The following is a 23,370-nucleotide window of genomic DNA, read 5'->3' on the forward strand; positions in this document are numbered from 1 at the left end:
AAGTGCGCATTGTTGTATGTCCCTATTTGTTACCATGGTTACATGGCATCTAGCCTGTGCTGCTTTACCCAGAGGCTTACGTATCCTCGGCTCTCTCTTAGATACTCCACCAGGCAGGAGACAGCTGCTGCTTCTCTCCAGTTCCCATAGAAAGGGTCGGCCTTTGCTGAGCAGCAGATTTCATGACAACTCTGAGGAAAGAGGAAATTCCAGTGACTGGAGTGAATGACAGTTGATAAAATGTGGGAGTTATTACAGGCAGACCAACGTGACTTGAAGTAGAAAATCAGGGAGGTGGGGCTCTGCTTTTTTCTATCACACTGGTGTGTGAGGGACAAGCTGGTTTAATATCAATTATTATTGATAGTATTCTAAAGGAAGGGGGAGGCTCAGCGCTGTCACCTGGGAGCACAACAGATTTGGCCCGCGCTTAGTCTTTGTCAAGGTAATTGAGTCAGGCAGCTGTTGATGTGCTCTTAATTGTGTGTTTGACATATCAGACACGAAGGTAATCAACGGTAATGCTAGAGTGAGTCTGATAATGGCTCGGAGGAAGAGAAAAGAATGACACGAGATAAAAGATGGAGGAGGGACGGAGAAAGGGCATGTACAAGGAGGGAAAGAAGAGGTCGTAGAATGCTAATGCGCGTGTTAGAGTGAATTTTCGCCTTAATCTCTGGTGTGCAGGGTTTTGATTTGAAATGTGCATAGCTGTGTGAAAGTGTTTTTGTTTGTGACAGCATTTTTCTGTATTTACATATACATATATGGAGCAGAGTCAGTGTCCATTAGACGTGATGGTGTCAGGACAAGCTCATAATTTTTTTTGTCATGCTTGCAGGCATCATGCTTGCATGTGAACACTCAGACATTACACAGTCACCCAACAGTGGCACCGTATAAATATCACATTTAAATGCATGTTGCTTAGGGCACACTCATTTACAAAGGCATAGAGGATGGCACTTGGAGGAGGGGTGACCCCCCTCTGGGTATAGACACACACACAGACACAAATTGCAAGAACATAAAAACCTCACCACAGAGCTTGAAATAGAAGTCACAAATACTGAATGCATGCATGCATACGTCACAGAGTGCAACGTGTAACACACACACACACACTAGCTGTACCGCATACTGTAAAAAAACAATACACACTTGTCTACTACATATAAAGTAAATGCAGCACATTTGAAACATTTCGACAAATGCATGCATTACCTAGAACAAGCACACACAGCAATTGCCATCTTGGTGTGGCAAAATGTTTTCCATAGATTAAAGTGAGACGCACAGAGTTACAACATGAATATTTCTGAGTTGTTTCCAGAGCGATGTTGCGTAACCATGTAGCTGTTTATTTTTGTTGGTCCCACATTCAGCGTCATGATAGAATTGTAAAATAGATTCACATTGTGTTGTGCGAAGGATAATTAGTATGACTGTCTTCACTGTCCTATTGGTTTGAGAGTCACAGTCGAATTTGATCTCTTTCTCTCACAGTTTTATTTTCTTATTCTGTCTGGACTCTTTTGTGTCTTGCACGCACATTTCTTCTTCCTCACGCACTGCAACAGACTGGTGGAATGGCCTTGGGTTACCTTTCTAACCCAGTGCATGCTGGGATAGACTGGAGCCCCAACTGAACCTGAAGAGGATTCATGTTCAGGATCGGTTGTTCATAGGTGCTGATCACACATAAGCTGCTTACAGACATCCACTTAAGTCTGGAGGGGCTGTAAATGAGAACGCAAATGTCTGAGTCAGTTGCTCTGAACATTTTGTGTAGCGTTTTCTGCCAGCCCATGTAAAAACACAGCTGGAAAAAGTCCAGATAATTGACTTTTTCGAGTGGCCGTCTTGAAGACGTTTACTAACATGCGACGAATGCAAAACAAGACAAATTTAATGAACTATTTATAAAAAAATAAGAAAAAAAGAGGAGCCATTCACTTAAAAGACGCCGACAAACATGTCAACTTGGAAAGACAATGAGAATCAAGAGCTTTTGTCAAGGGCCGACACTGGTGTTGATTTGCTGTAACGAAAACACTGAGCTTTGTATCTAGTTATATTACCAGTTATATTTAGGGGACTGATAATCGATGAGAGTGTATAATTTGGTGCAGCTTTGAGGAGGTCCTTTGTGGAGGTATGTGCTCTCCTGACTCTCCAGTTGTTTTTCGGCCAAAGAATAGGAGGAGAATCATGTTTGCTTGAGTAGAACCTGTTCTAAACACGCTGGATATGAAAGCTTCAAGGACTGGTAACATTCTCATCTTCCCAGAGATGTTGGAGGACTGTGGAGGCTTGCAGCTGAGTCCACACAGATCGCAGCAGGTCATCAGTTCCTCCCACATTTCCTGTGTTTATCACATGGAAGGTCATTGAAAACTCACATATTTTCACTCGGGAGATTTTTCATACGTGTCGAATTCTGCGGCTCACATCTAGCAAGTTCTAATTACGTTTGTGACCCTTTAAAAAGGGAATTTCCTTCCTCATGCAGTTCATATCATTGTTATGTAGCCTAGTGTAACATGAATATGAAAACATCAACATTATTCCAATTGACTTTCATATTTATTTAAAATGTATTTGAAGCCTAAAGAAAGCAGAAATCCTGTTAATGAAATTATTATTTCAAATCATCAACTGCAGGCATAAAACCATGTTTAAATTCTCTTCCTTCCTCCCACACTGCACCCGTCAACTAAAGATAATGTACACACAGGGTATGACCTATACATTTATTTGTAATATGCAGCGTATTGTCCAACTGGAATAGAAAGGATTTGCCATCCTGTATCTGGTTCTTTATGTAACAGACATGAATGCGTTTGAGCTGCATCAACCTGGAGCTGAGCTGTAATTGTCTATAATTTTGCTCTGATTCTGTATTTTAATTTGATGGCCACTAGAGATTCAAAGATACAATTTTCTCAGATAAGTAAAACGTCACTGTCCTGCTGTCACCTTTGCTTCAGCACCCTACTGTGTGTGTTTGTCATTACTGACCCACATCCTAGCAGGGTTGAGCTGAATCAACACCCTGGGGCTTTGTACCAACATGTGAAACCACAGATGAGGTTTCCATCTCATTCTGGCTCTCCTCCTCATTGTGTTCCTCTACACCTCTCCTGTTTCACGGAACTGATATAACACAGGAGTTGTGGGGTGGGAGTGTAAGGTTTCACTTAAGAGATGCAAATTACAGACAAGCCTTCTCTGTATGCAGAATTGTGTCTGACCCCTTGTTTTTTGTCTGCTGCTGTTAATTGAAATGTTGCTGTTAAAACGTTGGCTTGTCCACACTAGTTTTTACTAAATAGATGTTTTTTGGACACTTTGTCTTTATTGACGGGACAATTAAAGCCTGAACTGGGGAGGGGGATTGGGCAGGACACGCAGGGACGGGTCGCAACCTAACCTGCAGTCGCTGCAGGTTCCAAACCTCTCAATGCGAGCTCAGTGGTGGTTGATTAAATGTGGTGCATGGTGAAGCTTGATTACCTCTGTCCGTTTGTCTGTCATTCATCAGGATACCTCAAATAGTACTGAACGTTTTTTCCTGACATTTATTGGATGTGTGCAGCATGACTCAGGGAAGTACCAACTAAATTTGAGCTTGGTGGAGGTATGCACTCACCAAGGGCCCCTTGTAGTTCATTTTAAATTTCTTTAAGCTTTAATCACACAATTACATAAATTTACATAAAACAAATTATATTCATTAATTAGTTCTGACTACGAAAATATTATGGTGCAACTACAAGAGGCCTGGAATCCCTACCCAAATTGCAGGACAAAGATACCTTGAAATTTGTAAATGTATTAATTTATTGTGACACGTGGTTTACTTCTCCAGGCAGTGTAGCAGACGACGTGTATTCAAAGATCCAGACACTGGCATAGCTCATTAATACTTCATTAAAGCACCAGGTTTATCACATTCGCTCCATGGACTGACACATCTCGACTTTGCTATCCTGACTTCATCTTCTGTCAGCGTGGTGTATCAGATATGTGCAGCTGCCCCCTGTGATAACTTTTTTCTTAGTTTTCATCTCTGTTACAGTGGGATAACCGTTTCCCAAAGGGCCTGTGTTTGCTCTCAAAACTTCATCTTTAATTAGTTTGGAATAGAAATCCCTCTGCACACCTTTCTTCTCCCAATGTGTTTTGCTGTTTTGTGTCAGCCTTGGTTAAAATAACTCTTTGTATGTGCACCCTTGGAGGACCAGCATCCATTCCATGGAGATAATAGGGATGCAAAGAATAAATACAAATCTCACCCCCTGCCTGTTTCCTTTCCTCCTACAGGGAGGAGGAGGAGAGCCTGCGGGACAAGATACGGGCAGACCACGAGCGAGCGCTGCAGGAGGCAAAGGAGAAGCTAAGGAAGTCACGTGAGGAGCTGCATGCTGAGATCCAGACAGAGAAAAACAAAGTGATGGAGGACCTGAAAAAGAAGGATCAAGGGCCTAAACCTTTGCCACCTGTCCCGATGCCAAAAGTGGTGGGTGTCAGTGACGGAGAACCACCAGAGCCTGATGTCAAAGAGAAACGAGACAAGATCAGAGAGGTAAGATGACCAGATCTACTTTTTTAAATATCAAGTTGATAAGTATGTTTGTGATGTTATTTCCTGCAGTGTACGCAGTAATGCATCATTGGATTGATGCAGGTTTTGGATTTGTATAGGTGTGACTGGCTCATATTGTTAAGGTGCTCATATTATGTATCTGACAAGAGCCATCAGAGAAATATTACACAATCAGTCACTGAGTCACTATAATAAGCACCTCCTCCTTTGGTGTTCAATTTATCTGAGCTTCACATTTAATAAAACTATCAATTTAATTTAATATTAACCCTTCCCTTAACACATAACAATGTAAGGTACTCACTGAAAAGCTTTTAAAAAAACTCATCTTTGATTTAAATAACATTCTCAAATTTAAGGGTTTTATGAAACACTCAACTTTCTTAATCCATTTCTCTTCTCTACTTCTGCAGCAAGTAGAAATGTAAACCTTAAATCTTTGAGAGCATGACAATTTGGTTTAAATGCTTTTATGTTTGAAGTCGGCAAAGGCTGGAAACTAGCACATTCATCAACATTTTAACTTTAAAAAAATGCCAATGAATATTTTTACGGTACTGATTATAAGTATCATTTATTACAGTGATCATATCCTGTTTCAATCTGCTTCAGTATCTAAAAAAATGCATTTCTATCGCAGACAAAGTTCCATCAATAGTCCACGAAGAGTCATGCATGGGACACATTGGATTTTAGGCATTACTCCACTGAGATTGTTTTTGCAAACATCTCTAAATGAGAGCTAACTCCTCCTATTTCAGGTGAAGGGAGGTAGAGCAGGTCGTCTATTAACCAGAGGGTTGGTGGTTTGATCCCCAGCTTCTGTAGTTCTCATGCCGAAGTGTGTGAAGAATGTGAGTGGTTGATAAGACTAGAAATATGCCTTAAATATGCAGTCCATTCACCATACTTAATGTGTGTGTGTGTGGGTGCCAGTTGGTGAATATTTCTACTGTACCTCTGAATGCATTCTGTCGCACGCTGTCTGTCTCAGCACCAGCTTTTATTAAAGGCAACAGTGAGCCAGACGAGACAGCACCCGTGCAGAATGCAGATGGTGCTATCTGCTGTGGAGACCCTGCCAACCCCGGCCTCATCTCCCTCTCTGTGCCCTTGTTCTTCCTTTCTGTCCTCCCTCCTGCTGCATGTTCTCCTGCATGATTCCTACATATCGTCTATCTTGAAACATCACTTGGAGTCGAACCACTTGCCGAGCACGGGACCTGGACTATTCAATCCAAAACCCGCCTTTGTCTACAACAACCCTTTTGTTCCCTTCATAATTACCATTCAGACAGAACGCCACACACTCCCAGATACAAGGAAGTCGTAGCTGTACGAGCTATAGAACTGCACACTACTGATTGCCTTGTGATTCCACGGAGAAATCAGACAATACAATACAATAACAATTGTATCTTTTAAATACAGGTCACAGGCAGTTACTGGGCCTGCATCGAGTATGCAGTATGAGCATCCATTATTTTACTGCCATCATTTAAGTAAACCAGGCAGAGGTAGTTATTGAGCCAGTCTTTTACCAAACTACTTTCCACCCGTCTACACTCTCCTGTATTATTTTTCGGATTATTTGGTTAGGAGTGGTATTTGCACAGTTCGTTACGATTTGCTGTGGAGGAAGTTTTGAACTGTTGCTGTATGGTGATGCTGTCAATAAAACAAAAACACCAAACCTCTCAAACAAGCTAGTCTTAATGTTAAATATATCTAAAATTACAACATTTGGTGATATAATACAGATGACAGATCAATTATGTTGGCTTCTGAAAATTTCCTCAGATTCCCCATTATTGGATTTTCTCAGAAACTGACTTGATACGGCTGCGTAGACATGTTTACCCAGTGCATCAATAAGCATTAGCACATCTCAGCATCCCAAACAACTACTGCTACAACTTCTATTTTTGTAGCCTGATCCGATTGACGTGATATACATTTTGATAAGTAAGAGGAACATTTAAACACGGATCTGTCCAGCTTAGATGAATTGGTCGGATAGAACTAGGGAATTTTGCAGCTCTATGGTCAGGCTCTTTGTCTATCAAATACCGTATATAAACCTGCTGCACAGAAATGAAGCAAAAATAACCGAGATATGGCTGACATAATTTTGCATTGTTATGTAATTTGGAGTCAGTATGTATTTAACGAACTTTGGCCCATATCCCACGTCCATCGATGTTGAGGACGCAAGGTTTATGACCTATACTGCAGCCAAACACTGAGGTTATCAGAATGATTTGGCTTCACTTTCGAGAGCCCTCATGTTGACCAAATTCATATACAATCAATGTTTTTTCCAGATACAGAAATAAACTCTGTTTTTATGTCTTCCAAATACTATCTATTGACTGTACAAAGCACATAAACACTCCTTTCCCACCACCTCTGCTCTTTTGCTGTTCTGCTAATTACACGTCTTGGACATTAATGGCCGTTAAACCTTTGTCTGGAAATAAAGACAGAGCTTTAGGGCAATAAAAGGAAAGGAATGGAATAGTTTATACTATTTATTGTTCCATTGCTATTCGCCTACAGCATCATGAGATTTTGTTGGACCAGAGCAGTTGAAATAAGCTGGCTGTTGCAGTTAATGGGCCGTGATACAAAAGTAGGTTCCATTTCATTAAGTAATGTTTGTTCATCAATAATGCTGGAAAATAATGCAGAAGTGAAAATAATTTTCAGTCTAATATTAGAAGGTTATGTTGCCCCCTCGAGAAATGAAGATGTCCTAATACAGCAGGAGTTATTTATGAGTCTCTGATGTACTGAAATCTTTGTTCCTGCTTTAGATACACAGGAAGTCTATTTCTGAGAGGTTACAGTGCTTTGTTGGATTGCTTATTGAAAGTGCTCAGTGGATTTTTTTCCTCTTTTTTTGCAAAGACAATTTGAAATGGGCATCAGTGATGGTCTACAAAAATCACAGATCAAATTTTGTTTGTTTCAAAGAACCTTTTATTTTATTTCAAACGGTAAAGAAAAGGGGTTTTATATAAATCCACATCATATATGTATTTATTGTTAATTCAAAATGATAGACCTGAAGTCACGACCTATGACTAGTGATCGATTATATTATTTGGTGCATATGTTTTTTGTAGAGCATTGTCATTTCAGTGGTGGTGAAAAAAAAAGAAGAAATCAACCCCATTTAAAATGCATCTCATGTGGATTTACCATATGGGCTGGTTTCAACACTGCAGATGATTTCAGAAAGTAAATGTATCAGTGTGATATCAGTCCCCTAAACATGCCTGATGTTTTTTTTAATCAAGATCCATTAATTATTTCCTTCCTACAAATATAATTTTTTTCTACTGTGTACGTGTTTTCTCGTGTAATGCTCAACGCTGACTTGTAAGCGATCTGACATAGCATGTGGTAGGCAGGTGACATTTGACAAACCATGCTTTCTTCTAAACATTGTGCGTATGAATTTTATATATATATATATATATATATATATGGCTCTATATATCAACAGGAGTCCCAGCTGCGACATTCATTCCCTCATTGTTACCATTAACCTTTAGAGTAGTTGTCCAGTATTTCTATCAGGGAAAAATATTGAAACAAAAAGTACTGCGGTTTCATGTGCTGTTAGATACTTTTTCCTTGTAGCTTGATCACAGTACTGTTACCTTCACCTCATATTGTTCATATTGCAATTTTGAGCAGCTCAGTGGGGAAATGTCCAGATTTTGAGATATGAGGAAAGACTTAAGACTGTGGCTGAGGGATAGAGCGGTCGTGCTCCAACCTGAAGGTTGGCAGTTCGATCCCCAGTGTTCCCCATCTGCATGCCAAAGTTTCCTTGGGCAAGATGCTGAACCCCGAATTGCCCCTAATAGAACAACAAAGTGCTGCTAATAGATGCACTGTATGAGTGTGTGTCTGAATGGGTGAATGTAAAACTGTACTGTAAAGACCTTTTGAGTGGTCATCATCAGACTACAATAGCGCTATATAAATACAAAACCAATTATCATTTACCAATTACCTACAACAATAACGTGAAGAAAATGGCTGTTAAGCCTACATTGTTGGTTCATTCATCTAAATATAATTCAGTGTTAATAAGAAAACAATAAACATTACAATAAATTTAAGGGTATAACTCGACTGTGGTGGAGTAATCGTCTCTGGAATAACTAGAGGTTTTCTGCTTCTTCCCATACTGCTAATGTAGCATTAGGGCTGAGTAAGAGGTTCTCAAACCTTAGTGACGGTGGGATGCCCCCTTTTTAAAGCATCCACCCAAATTATACAGCAATATTTTTGAAGCGGCTGCATTTGTGTTTTTTCTACAAAAGAAAATTTTAAGTGAAATAACTTGAGAGGCAAGGCACAATGGGAGAGCAGCTTTTCCTATGTATTTTCTTATTTGTAATCTTGATCTTCATCTGTCTTTTCCCTCTTCAACATAAAAATAAAAAAAAAATTCAGCTGCTTCATGCTCTTTCATACAGAAGCCCCTAAATCATTTTGCTTTTTTGCCTCATGTTATCAGATTCTCTCTCCACCATCAAATGTACGTTCCCCAACTGTATTTGTGTTGGATTTCCTGCCTAGTGATGGTTAATGATGTAATTTTAGGGTAACAGGAATACTTTGTTGCTGCTTGTGTCAACAGCCTGTTACATGGGGCGACTAATGGCTCACCTGGTTGATTGTGTGTCTAATGTACAGAGGCTTGAGTCCTCCTGCATCAAAAGAGTATTTTCTGCTCTCTCTCCTCTCCCGCTTTACTATGTCCTTTGAAAATGAGGGCTCAAGGCAAAAGCTATCTTTTAGAAAAAGAAAAAAAAAACACCACCATGGACTACATCCTACAAGGACTCAAAGTTCAATCAGCACCTTTGTAACACAAGCCTAAAAGTATTAGTATGGCTCACTGGAAAACCTCAATTGAACAGAGTGTCATGGCTTACCCTTTTTTTCAATGTGTTTTGCCGTGAGAAGAGTTCGTGATGTGAGCGCAGCAGCGCAGCTCGACTCCACTTCCTCCGCTGACTTGCATTTTAACTCCATTAGCGCAGGGAGAAAACTTTATCTTGATCACACTTTAATGTACCTCGATACACACTAACCGTAATGCAGGAGCTATAATGGCCTCTTCAACATAATGCCAGATCACCCATAAGATATGTAAATGTATGTTTGCACCTTCAGTTTCTCATGGAGGTGCTTCAGAAGGCAGCGATTCTCTGGATGCACAAACCAGATTTGAGCACAGACAGCCGCATTAACCCACACTTTTAAATTATATAATCATCACAGACATTGACATTAAATCAAATACTGTGATTATTTCAATCATGTCTTGAAATAAATGTTTCTCAGCAAGATGCAAGCCAGAATTCACAGGTTTTCACAACACACTATTGTCAGGACAGGAATCATTTTATTGCATTTCTTTTTTTCTCGTGAACAATGGCTATTTTTAAACTGCATTTCTGAAAAGATTTATAATTGCCTATAATAAACATTACTGCTGGATAATGTTGTGCTGAGGAAAAGAAAAAGGTCGCAGGACAGAATGCTTGACCTGCATTGTGTACACAGCATGAACAAACTAGTTACATTTTGTAGTTGGCCATCAATAAAGGCAAGGGCACTAGACTATCACTATCATTATCTATTTGGATATGTTTAAGAAAGTGAGATTTTTTTTCCTCCAGAATTTGCCCCCTTTGTCAAGATCTGCGCCAAAATTGACAATAAATAGGTTGTTCCTTGCCCAATGTTCCATATTTTCACCAAGTTTTGTGGAAATAAATTACATAATTTAATACTTGGCTTAGCAATACAAGCCTTAAGTGTTTTGACTGTAAAATGCCCCTATTTAACGCATCCATCAAAGTCTATCACCGGGCTATTTCTATTTAAAGCAACTAACTAAAATGAAAAAGCTGTATTCTCTCGCTCCAGTTTTACTGAGTGACCAAAAAGTTCAGTTAATCTCTCCGTCTCATTTGCAGATCAGAGGGAAACAAACTCTTACTCGTGTTCTTTTGGATTGTGTGCTTAACTACATCATGGTCTAAAAGAGTAAATGTCAAAATATCATCCCTCCCTTTCTTCTTTTCTCTTTGATTGTGAATCAAATCGTGACACCAAGAATTGCCAAAGACTCCCACTCTCACTTACTTGTCCGATAGTACAACAGACCTATCAGCCCGTCTGGAGAGTCTAACTGTGTTTGACTGGAGAACTGGTGCTAAGTTCCTTTATTTGACTGAAGACAGAAAGAAAAAAAAAAAAAACGTTTTAAGTGGAGAACAGGCATAATGATCACCAACAATTAGATATCAGGTGATGGAGAGGAAGCGACAGTGAAGCTGGCAGAGGGCAACATCACCCACTGAGCTGCTGCTGCTGAGAAAGACGAGCTCTATATCTAGCTTTGTTTCTCTTTCAACCAGCGATAAATGGAAGAAAACCGCCTTAATGAGGCTAGAATGATGCTTTATTGACCTAAACCAGTGAACTAGACACAGAGCTAAGAGAGACAAATGTAAATTTTTATATATATAATTATGAAACCCTTCAGTAAATATTCTTGTGTTTATAAATAGATCAGGTTCCCGGACTCAAAACAACAAACCCAGTGTTGCAGAGATACTACATTGAAGGAATAACCCCTTTACAAATGTCTTTGGTTTCTTATCACAGTCACTAGGATTAAACTGTGGCTTTTTAAACAAGCTCACATTCCCTTAAAAAAAAAAAAAAAAAAAAATATATATATATACGCAAATTTTTTATCCAGAACTGATAAGACTGACTTTATGATGAGATTAAAGTATTGTAAGATCTTTTTGTTGGCTCCATACATTACACTGGGGTAACAGTATCTTACACCACAATCTAGAAGACATGGCTTGGATGCTGAATAAACAGAGGCTTTTACTTTCTTTATTTCACTGTGAATTTATTACCACCCTCTCCCTAAGTGCCATGAGCCTATTTACTGCAAGGAGGAATTCAGATATTCACATTCTCACCACCCTCGTGCATCTTCTGAAAGGTCTTCCGTTAAGCCGGATAGAAAGCGTCCATGGGGTGAGCTGAAAGGAGATGAGTCGAGTGGAGAGCGGGGGGACAGGTGCTTTAAATCAGTCAAACTGACTCTGCAGGTCGCTCAGAGCAGCACATAACTTCAGCTCTGCTCTCCGGCTTCCCAAAGCTCCACAAGCGTGTCCCTGTGTGACTCTTGTAGTGGGACCTAAGCTGATTTTTAAATATCTCTTTTCAAACAATGGCAAAAGTAATGGCCTTGCTCTTTGCTGCTGGCTTGGAGAGGGTTTATGAATATTTCAGTGCCCTGTGTCTGTTTCCATACATTGTGTGTGTGTGTGTGTGTGTGTGTGTGTGTGTGTGTGTGTGTGTTTGTGTTGTGTGTGTGTGTGTGTGTGTGTGTGTGTGTGTGTGTGTGTGTGTGTGTGTGTGTGTGTGTGTGTGTGTGTGTGTGTGTGTGTGTGTGTGTGTGTGTGTGTGTGTGTGTGTGTGTGGCACATCAGGGATAATGGTGCATGATTCACAGCCAGTGGGAAGGAAATGGCTGGCGGCAGTTTTTTGCCTTTTTCCAGAGCAAGCAGGCAATTGCCGAGCACATTGAAGGTCACAGCTCCTAATAGACTGTGTAGTCTTGTTGGACGTGATGACAGAGGCCAAACTGTCAGCTGATTCGTCTTTTTCCAATTAATATCACATTGTCGGAGTGCTGTGCGTAAAAGAAGATGGCACCTGTCCATGGTGTTGATGAATCATTTTAACATTTAACAGTGGGTACTTGTGTGTATAACAATCTTTTTTCAAACTCTGTGAAAACAATTGTAGTAGAGAGATCTTAATGAAGCCTGCCTCATGTGTGTACCACAGGCTGAGTGCTAATTTGCTGCAGTTGACCTGGTGGCAGCATTAAGCGCAGAGCGATTTAGAGCAAAGGGTTAGGGTTAACAGTGTAGTAACTATGTGACTTATCTCGCATTTGCACACAATCCGGCATTCTGGCCGACTTTTAAATCAGTCCGTTCTATTGACTGCGTTTGGAAAATTCTAAACCAATCAAATGGAAATGCAAACAAATCTTTAGGGTTTTCCCACCAGATAAATTAATCCAATGAGAAACACAGCAGCCGTTCTCATCTAAACCCTGCACTGTATTTGAGGCTTCGCTTTTTATATTCAAGCTGGTCAGTCGATAGGGAGGGGAGGAGAGATTTTTAATCTCCCTCAGACTCTGACCCTTACAGTTCTTTAGCAGTTATCTTTGCTATTCCATATGGAAAATTGATATAATCTTCATCCTAAACAGAATTCGGCTTCTTAGCCATAGGATGGTTGAATTTTTTTTTGTCAAACAGCCATTAACCACACCAGGACACAATCTAATGTCTCTAAAGGCCCTTTTAGCTAGTCGTTCTTTAGCCAGTTGGTGAGGCAAACTAACTTGTTTAAGACAGTAAAGCTGACCGCTTCTTTTGCACAATGTGTCCTGTGAGTGAGTCTGGTTTGGCGCATTCCACTTGAACGCCCCTCGCCGGCCAACTCATGCTTCGCGTTGCGCTGGTTAGGCGGGTATTGCTACGGTGAAACGATAACGTCTTCTCGCAGAGTGTGCATATCACCTTGGTTTTACTGAATGTTCGATCTTTGTTTTTTTGGAACACGATCTTCCCATCCAGAAGGTTCTCAGGTTCATCAGAATTATCCATGTTGTTTGTTTGTTTGAATAGCAGCTGCCGTCTGACTGCATTAGAGCGGCGACTAGTGCAGAGGCGGAGAAATTGGAAGGTCCTTCTGCGCATGCATTAAATGCGTAAAAAAAACACAACGAATTAATCCTGTAATTTAATCATATAAAAATATTAATCATATTTTTCACAGCTCTAGTTTTTATTCATAGTTACATCTCTAAACTATGAAAATGTCCGAGGTTTCGATTCAAAACAACCTCTCCTGTCACCTCAAACTGAAAGGATGTCTACAAATGTAGGCAACAATTGACATTGGGCATTGACTTCAACATGCCAAACTAATATGTAAACACAGCAGTGACTTTACACAGCCAGTAACTATGCATCTGTTGGAAGATGCAGTGATCTATCCAAACCACAGTGGGAAATGCTTTTAGACAAGGTTGAAAACAAACTCAACTTTATGTAATATTTCAATTAAAGCAATATCCCATAGGGCTATGCAATATGTTCAAAATATCATATACTGATAGAGATCATTTCATATCCAGATAATGATGCATATCTCTTATTTGTTTCTCATACGTTTTTCTTGGCCTTGTTAAATTGAGGCCATGTTTGCGCAGATATAAGTCGTAACAGCAGCTGTTATCTCCTTCGATCTTCTTTGTTCTTTGTCGTATCGTGTACCGGAAGTTTTCCTTCGTTAAGGTACAACTGGTCCGGCAAAGAGAACTTTAAAAAATATATTTTTAGCATTTCTTCACAATATACATCTTCTATATTCAAGAGTTTTCCAGGAGCAGTCATGACAAATTGGAGTAAAGGAGCAAACACGTAGCCCTGATAATTTGTTTGATATGGTTTTTGGTTTGATAAGCCATCAATGAAACTCAGCCTTTAAAACCCCAGCAAAATGTATCAATACTGAAATTAAATAATAACTAAACTCAGAGCAATAAATAGTTGCTGAATCACAGACTTGTTCCACATATAATCCACTTTGTATGGACATTTTGTGGTTGGGACTTAAACACAGGGAGGTACAGTATACATATATACCATCCAATATTAAAATTGTTTAATTATCTACAATTTGAAGACAAGCCACTTTGACATAGTTTCACATGTTTTTATTTGAAGTGTTTTAAATATTTTATAGACATAATATTTGTATTTAATCCTCACGTACAAGGAGCAGTGTCAGTCATCATCTTGTATTTTTTTGCAGAAATAAATGTTTGTTAAATAACATAATTATTGCCAAAGTCCGTGTTGCCTGTTTCTTCATGTGAAGTAGCTTGTGCCTCAGGTATTGGAAACAGTGTAATGTTTAATAAACCAGGTCAGATACTAATGAAGTGGTGGTTTTAAGACTTTTTAACCAGCGTGTTAGACTGTTGCAGAACAACAGTAAACTGGGGGGGGAGGAGGATTGCACACTGCACACATGGGGGTGTTTACTTAAAATGGCAGAAACCCTCTGTATCCCAGTATATTGGTATTGGCTAAAATGCCACTGTAAGCTTAATTAAAGAAACTGCACACAAGGCGGTCCATTTATTGACAGTATGCAAAAGCACATGCCTTTGCAAATTTGTGAGTTGTGATTTGGAAGCAAAGTGGGGTGATTGATAATACCATTAATTAATATGAATGTATTCAAATCATACAGTATTGGTGGAAATGATTCCAGTGATTCCAGCCTTGCCAAGCAGCTGACCCAGAAAATCTGATGAATCCTGCAAAGGGACAGACTGTGTCTGTGGTGGTTTAGACAGTGATTAGGGTTGAAGTCTTAGATTACAGTGGTTACAAATTGACAAGAAGATTACCCACCAGCAGGACTCACTAAAATGGATGATCTGCGTCAACAGGTGGGAGCCTGCTATGAATATCGGGAGTCGGGCATTATGGCTTTTACGGAGACTTGGTTCGGTAAGGATGTTCCGGACAATTTTATTCAGATTGAGGGGTTTTCCCATGTACGTTTGGACAGAGACGTAAACTCCGCGGAGGGGGCGTGTGTATCTACATCAATGACAGATGGTGCCGAAACCTTGCAGTGAGGGACAGTATATGCACCCCCGATTTAGAGCTTTTGTGTGTCACCTTGCGGCCACTCTATCTCCCCCGGGAATTTACCAATTTGTTTGTGTGCGTTGTCTATGTCCCACCCAGCGGTAATGCGGGCAGGGCAGCAAATCTAATCGCAGACTGTGTTCACCGTCATCTAGAAAGCAAGCCTGATGCCCCAATGATGATACTTGGGGATTTCAATCATTGCAGCTTAAATAAAACGCTGCCAGGATTTGACCAATATGTGAAGTGCAGCACCAGGAATAATAATATACTGGACAAATGTTATGGGAATATTAAAGATGCATATACTGCCAGAGCCAGACCTCCACTTAAAAACTCAGACCATAACGTAATTCAGCTGCTTCCCACATATCGGTCTGTTTTTAAATCTACCAAACCGGTCACTCAGACGGTGAAGGTATGGACTAATGATAAATTGGAGGAGCTGAAGGGATGCTTCCTTTGTACGGATTGGGATATCTTTCTCAAGGATACGGACATAGACAGTGCTACAGAAGCAACTACTGATTACATCAATTTTTGCATTGAGTCTGTCATACCCACAAAGACAATTAAACGGTATCCCAACAATAAATCTTATTTTACCCCTGACATTATGGACTGTATTAAAAGGAAAAAAGGCGCTTTCAAGTTGGGGGATAAAGCGGCGGTCCGAGCGGCCCAAAAGGACCTAAATCTGAAGATAACAGCAGCGCGCCATCAACATAAAGAACGGGCAGAGCAAAACTTGGCGGAATGCAATACTAAGAAACTTTGGGACTCAATTAGACATATGACGAACATGGACGCGAAAAAGAAACCTCTGTTTGCTCATAACGAAATGACCAGGGCAAATGAACTGAACAATTTTTATATGCGTTTTAATGTTGATAACAGTGCAGATTGTGCCGATGTTTTAGAATCTGTGATTTGTGATTTAAATGTGGATAGGATTGTAATTGATCTGGAAACAGTCATTAAAACTTTTAAAACTATTCAGATTAAAAAGGCAACAGGTCCAGACGGCCTGTCAGCTTTTATTTTGAAATCTTTTGCCGAGGAACTGTCCCCGGTCTGGGTGAAACTATTCCAGTTTTCCATGGACACTTATACAGTGCCAAGACTATGGAAAAAATCTATTATACTACCCATACCTAAAAAGGTCAGTCCCCAGGAGGACAATGATTACCGGCCGGTGGCCATCACCTCAAATGTTTTTAAATCATTAGAGAAGATCATGATAGAGAAGCTTCGAACAGCTGTGCAACCAGCGCTTGATAAATATCAATTTGCCTACACCAAAAACCGCAGCACAAGTGATGCCATAGCGACTGTAATGCATCTTGTTCTGAAGCACCTAGAAAATCCAGCTGGATATGCTAGACTTCTTTTTGTTGATTTTAGTTCCGCTTTTAATCTCATTCAACCACACATTCTTTTGAAGAAATTAGTTCAGCTAAATGTCAATCCTTTCTTAATTCGGTGGTACTATTCTTTTTTTATCGAATAGGCCACAGAAGGTTAAGTTTAACTCAGCTTTGTCTGATCTGGCTGTATGCAGCACTGGTGCCCCCCAGGGGTGTGTTAGTTCACCTTTTCTGTACACGTTGTATACCAACGACTGTGTCAGTTCTGAGCCAAATCAATTCACAGTAAAATTTTCTGATGACACTGTCATACTTAGCCTGCTCACCAAACATACTAATTTGAGTGTTCATCAACTTGCGGTTGACAAGTTTGTCAACTGGTGTGATGCCCACTCGCTGCTCATTAATACAACTAAAACTGTTGAGATGTTGTTGGATCCTAGATCAATGGGAGACCAGAGCCCTGTGGCTGTCCATGGCCAGGACATTGTGCAGGTCAAAACATTCAGGTACCTTGGTGTCCATGTTGACAGCGATTTGAGATGGGGCACACAGGTGGCCAATGTTTGTGCCAAAATTCACCAACGTCTCCATTTCCTACGTAGGCTCAGAGTATTTGGAGTTTGCAAAAATATTATGCTAATTTTTTATAGAGCAGCAATTGAGTCAATACTCCGCTATGGTATCACCAGCTGGTTTGGTAACCTATCTGTTAAATCTAGAGCTGAAATCTCAAGCCTTGTCAAAACTGCTGGCAAGATTATGGGAATAACACCCCCCCTAAATCCACAGGACCTTTTTGAGCAGGCGACGATCAGACAGGCAAATGCCATTTTAACAGATAGTTCTCATGTGCTGAATAGTGAATATACTCTCCTGAACTCTGGAAGGAGATATAGGCTTCCCTTGTGCAGGCACAATCGATACAAACATTCCTTTGTGCCTGTATCAACCAAACTTCTCAACAGCAGGAAATGATTGCAATGTTTCTGTATATGTATACGAACATAGGCTATGTGTATATGGAAATGAATGTATTATGAGTCAAACTATGGACATACTGTATGTGAGTGAACGGATTAATGTATGCTTGAGGTTATGTGATGCTGATATGAATGTATATTTATGATTACAGTTAGAGTAGCGGTGTGGAAGCATGTGAATGCGTTCACGTCGGCTTGCTGCATGTGCAGGATTGTCTAGTGGTCTGTTTACTCCACCAGACTTTTAACTTGATGTTCTTTTTGTACTGTATGTGTTTTTATGTATGCAACATGTTCCCTGTCTTCACGACAAATTTCTCCCTGGTGGAGACCAATAAACTAACCTAAACCTAAACCTAAACTAGGAATACAAAGGTGAGGTTGACCAAGAAGTAGAAAAGAACGCAACAATTATTTATAGTAGACATATGATGCTCATATTCGGGTTCATAAATTGCTTAATATTTGAACAGGTTTACATTTTCTATATACTTTCTCATACTCCTCGCTGAAAAGCGGTAAAAAGGGTAGAAGACACCAATGAAGATTTCAAGAGAGTTTTTGGTGATAAGAGCTGATGCCGGGGTCTTTGTGTTGTCAAGAAAATCTTGTGATCTACCTAGCAGAATTAATACGTTACATCCTGCCTCTGTCTTCTGCTCCACCTCTCACCTGAATACTGCAGGGGATTTGTTTTTGTTGTGAATGGAACTATCCAGTGAAAGGCAAACTCTGGTTAAACTCCATTGCCAATTCTGCAGATTTTACCCGCAGGTCATGGAAAAGGAAATGGCTTAAACATTTTGTTATTTTGCTCTGATTGTTGCTCCGCTGGCCCACTCTGTTGTGATCGGTCAGCTGCTTCACGGGCAAATTGTCTGCATCCGCGCTTTCTTTACCTGCCTTTTTTGCGGGCATGCCAGACCAGCCCCTAGGCATGCGTAATGTGAGAGGAAAATGGTTTATTATTAATTATAAATGATGTATCATATATGATCATATCAATTGATATATCATAAATAATAAATTTAGTTACATAGCTTGAGATATTTTTCTTTAATAAAACTAGGAGCAGCGCTGGTTGCCCTGTGTCAAAGGGGTTGAAATATTTCCCCAAGCTGCTTGGAAACAAAAATAAGTAAAACTCTTGAGAAAGAACCTGTTGTTGGGAACCGATGTCGAAAGAGGATTTCAGTGTTGTAGGAAGAGGTCAGGTGAGTGAGACTGGGCCATTCATAGAAATGTTTAGTGTTTAAACACACTCAGAATCACAACCAAAACCAATGCATATAAAGTTGCTCCTCTGCTCTCAGTGTAGCCCCTACTCACAAGTAATAACAGTTTCCATTCAATTTTATTTGTATTGCGCCAAATCATAATATACTTTATCTCAAGGCACTTTACACAGAAGGTCAAGACCTTAAAAAAAACAAAAAACATAGAAACCCAACAGTTCCCACAAGGAGCAAGCCCTTTTGCGACTGTGAAACATAAGTCTAAACATTTTCCTATTCAGGTTAGATAATTTAATGAAATCTTTGAAACATGCAGGCTTTATTGCCAAGTCAATAGTTACAGTTGTTGCTAAGCGTTCACACTCCATATTTGTAGCTGCATCCTGTTCGCTGTGTGTGGGCAAATTAACATTGAGGTTGGGGATAGTTTGTCTGGAAAATCATGGTTACATAAGCCACTTGAAAAGAAAATTCTTTCCATGGTTATTAGTCCTATGATAATAAATGCTATTGAAGCGTTCCTTTTGCTTTCCTGGTGTGACATTTACAGTTCTTTTCCCTTTTTCCATCCCATCATTGCCGTTGGTTTGCCCGGAAAGCTTGTCCCAGGCGGGCTCTTAACAGCATTTTATTTAATGGCTTGTATCTCAAAGTAAAGAGCAGAAAGATGCATCATTTAACAGAATTTCCTAACTGCTCCACTTTTACCATAAGGGGCCTTAAAAAACAAAGCCGTGAGCCAAAACAGAGTAGGTTAATGACGGTCAATGATTTTGGCAATAACGGCAACCTCTCGACATTACTCAGAACTATTTGATTCAGTATTCATAGTAGACTTACATATTGATGAAGGTTTAATTTTCCTTGTCAGGGATTCTAAAAACATTGGGTTTGGCTCCCAAGTTTTTCTTTAAAGCCTGTGTGGCTAATTCTGCAGTAATTGCTAATTTGGCTTGGATCTAATTTTGATAATAACCAGCCAGTTTTTGCCAAAACAAACCTACGTTACCTGCTCCCGGGCTTTTGGTTCTCAAGATGCTATGAAGGCAAGAGGTAGCTGTCAAAATCAATCACAGAATTTAGTAGCTTGATTTTCAATTAGTATTCCAAGGTCCTTTAAATAAGCAGTTTGTCAACATTGTCAACCACCCTGCACTGTTTAGCTTGTCCTTGGTATATGGGCCAATCAAAATTTGATGGAGCATCCAATCAACCCAGATCAGAAGGAGCCAGCCAAAGCTTAAGTGTCAGTGTCATGGTGTGTATTAATGTGATTTATAAGCTGCGCTGTGTGCATGAAGTGCGTCATAGAAAGCCATGAGGCTAAGAATCCAAAGAAACCCCTGGCCCTTGTCTTTATTAGCTTGGCTGCCTGCTGGCCCCAGAGAGAAAGAGAAACGTGCCTGGATACTGATCCCCACATGGTGGCATAAAGAGGCAAGCAGGTAGACGGGCAGGGACAAACACATAGCTTGGTTGAGAGAGATATAAGGTGGCTGACAGATAGCTTAGTTACTGTATACTGTTCATCGTGGTCTCAATTGCTTATTTAAGGGCCTTTCCAACCAAAGTTTCAGGAACTTTGATTCCCAAAGAACTAATGTGCAGAAACCTTCCCAGTGGTAAAAGTTTCTCAACAGAATTGTGATTTACGTTTCCACAGCCAATTGCACAGGGACATTATGACAATTAGTCCGCTGATGTAGAAAAAACATAGTTTTTAGCTATCTCTGTTATATGCATGACAATGGAGCATGAAATATAAATGTATATGTGTATATATATATATAAATCTCTTTGGCAGCTCCTTCTTGATTATTGTCATCATATTAACAAAAAAGAGGTTACAAATGTTGCAGAGAACGTGATGGTGCTTGACCAGTCAGCAAAGTCAGCCCTTCAAACCCCAGCCCGAAAGTTCCTCAACATCCAAAAAGTACTACACCTGGAGCAGGGACATTTTTTGGGGTCAAACGATCTCCGTCTTCCCATCGACCCACCTAACAAATCAGCCATGATTATCCTAATACTTATCATAGGGTCACAGGGATCTTGAGCTAATTGCAGTTGACGTTAGGCAAGCGGTGTATACCTTGAATAGGTCGCCAGTTGATCACAGCGCTGATACCCAGAGACACACTGTTCAACTGTCTTACCATAACTTGATTTCAAACCTGGCTCCTCCAGTGGTAGCAAAGGTAGTTGAACCAAGTCCTGGGGAATGTTTGACCAGTGGGAAATCACCTTTTGTTTCGACTAAACAACCAGGGGCCACACCCAACAGAATCCCTCTTAGACTGAAATCTTAGGATCTCTTACAATACAACAAAATTGAAGTAAAGTTGCACTGGAGCAGATGCTTACACAAGGAGCCTTGCTTCTACATAGATAGTCCATCTGGGCACCTCATGAATGAAATTATGATTTGATTTGAAGTAATGCATTTTTGTAGAGCTTTATTGCTTGGCAGATGGGTTTAGTCTGCTATAGGGTAAATACGTGTTGTCTTCTGTGAATGTATCTTTATTCTGAAAACGACTGGCAACAATACTCTATTGATGAGGATTGTGGTTTGTAAACTGTCAGTCTAATGCGACTGGTGATAGATTTTTAAAGAGCTCCTTTAAAAAGTTGTAGGAATTGGTCTCAGCTGTGAGTCTTTTAAAATAATTTTAGAGCTGTGGGAGAGAACAATCTAAACCTGAAAATCTGGAGTTCAACAGAGGTCAAAGAATGGAGGTTTATTTTAAAACATTTACTCAAAATTTGAAAAATTTGAAAAATTGCCAATTTGGCTAAACTGGCTCATTTACAGGAATGTTTATTGATGGCATTGTCCCTGTTAATTCCAAACAGAGTAAAAAAACTAAAACAACTGTGGGATAGTCGGATCACCGGCATCCCATCAACATGAAGGTCATCACTGAGATAATGTGATGAGCTGAAGGCATGTAGAGAGAGAGCAGCTGGCAGAGGGACATATAGGAAAGCTGCCAGGTAGAAGGACAGAGTAATGTAGATAAGTAAATCAACAGATGTCCACAGAGTGACTGACATTACCAGAAAGACAGTAAATTTACTTTTCTGAGAGTTCAGGTTATGGAGGAATGAAAAAAAGGTTAGACAGTGACAGAGATCAGCATTGCTTCAGTAAAAACTGGCACCTCTTCCTTCTTCGGCTCTGTCATCTTCTCCGTTGCCCTGCAGCGCCTCTTCTCAACATCAGCCTCCATGTCAGAGCTCATCTCGCAATCTCTTGCTCTTTTTATCTTCTTCCCCCTTCACAAGCCTGTCTCACGCAGCCTGGATTCAAAGGTCACATGAAGAATACAATCTTATTTTGTTCTACCTGGTGGACAAATGTGCACAGACACAAGGACGAGGCAAAAAGAGTGAGGCACTAAAGGGAAATACAAAGACATTGTGATACTGAATATGAGTATTACATCTGCAGTTGTATATTCTCTCCTTTAAACAATGAAGTGTGTGGGTGTGTGTATATATTTGTGTGTATGTGAACTCTGATGCCACATCTTCCAGATTAAAGTCTTTAGGGTCATGGCCTCACTTTAGTCCTGCCAGCGATTCTTTGTGTGTGTCTCTGCACGTGTACTTTGGGGTGGATTGTTGTCCTTACATTCTTGTTCGATGAATAAAAGAAAAACACAAATCAAGGTGTTTTTCTTCTTCTTGGGATTTGAAAAGTGTTGATTCCGTTGTAAGAATCTATTGCAGTAACGGTGCTGCACGTGCACACAGGTTACTTTCAGTTGTCTCTGCTCAGCATTTATTTGGACGTACAGTTGTCCAAAGGAGTTGTCACACGCAAATTCTCATATATTGATGTACTTACTTATTTTAATATTTTGATTTCTTTGCAGATGATGAAACATGCGTGGGACAGCTACAGACAGTACGGCTGGGGTCATAACGAGCTGAAGCCACTCGCCAAGAAGGGACATTCCACTAATATCTTTGGTAGGTCAAGACAACCCACCCTATCCCTCTGCTCTCTGTGCCAATCATCCGTCTGCTCACACATGGATTCTGACATTTATACACAATCTTACAGAAACATACATGTAGAAATACCCTGTCTCTTTGTCAAAGTTATCTGAATATGCCTCCACCAAGAAGCATGTTACTTTTGGAAGACTACAAGCACAAAATTAGCAGAACATGCATCATTGAAATGTAAGATAAGACAGAAAATCTGAAAATGTTTAAAGCATTGGTAATGATCTTTATCCATGTATAAACCAATTAAGCTGTCAAACTATGCAGTGTCGTAAGACAATACTACATTCATGAAGTTTTTCCTGTTACAATATTATGCCTTTAGTTAAAGTAATCTCATTCTTAGGT

At 40.0% G+C, this 23,370-nt stretch overlaps 1 protein-coding gene across 2 annotated transcripts in view; it reads left to right on the forward strand.

Annotated features, from left to right (window-relative positions):
- Positions 1-23,370, forward strand: part of man1a2 (mannosidase, alpha, class 1A, member 2) — a 121,123-nt gene that overhangs the window by 22,701 nt on the left and 75,052 nt on the right. For both annotated transcript variants that reach the window (XM_053439603.1, XM_053439604.1), the window contains exons 3-4: positions 4,327-4,588; positions 22,887-22,983. In XM_053439603.1, the coding sequence (XP_053295578.1) occupies positions 4,327-4,588; positions 22,887-22,983 (359 nt within the window). The remainder of the gene's footprint in view (positions 1-4,326; positions 4,589-22,886; positions 22,984-23,370) is intronic.

The sequence above is a fragment of the Pleuronectes platessa genome, chromosome 14 (genome assembly GCF_947347685.1).
Source record: "Pleuronectes platessa chromosome 14, fPlePla1.1, whole genome shotgun sequence".
NCBI lineage: Eukaryota > Metazoa > Chordata > Actinopteri > Pleuronectiformes > Pleuronectidae > Pleuronectes > Pleuronectes platessa.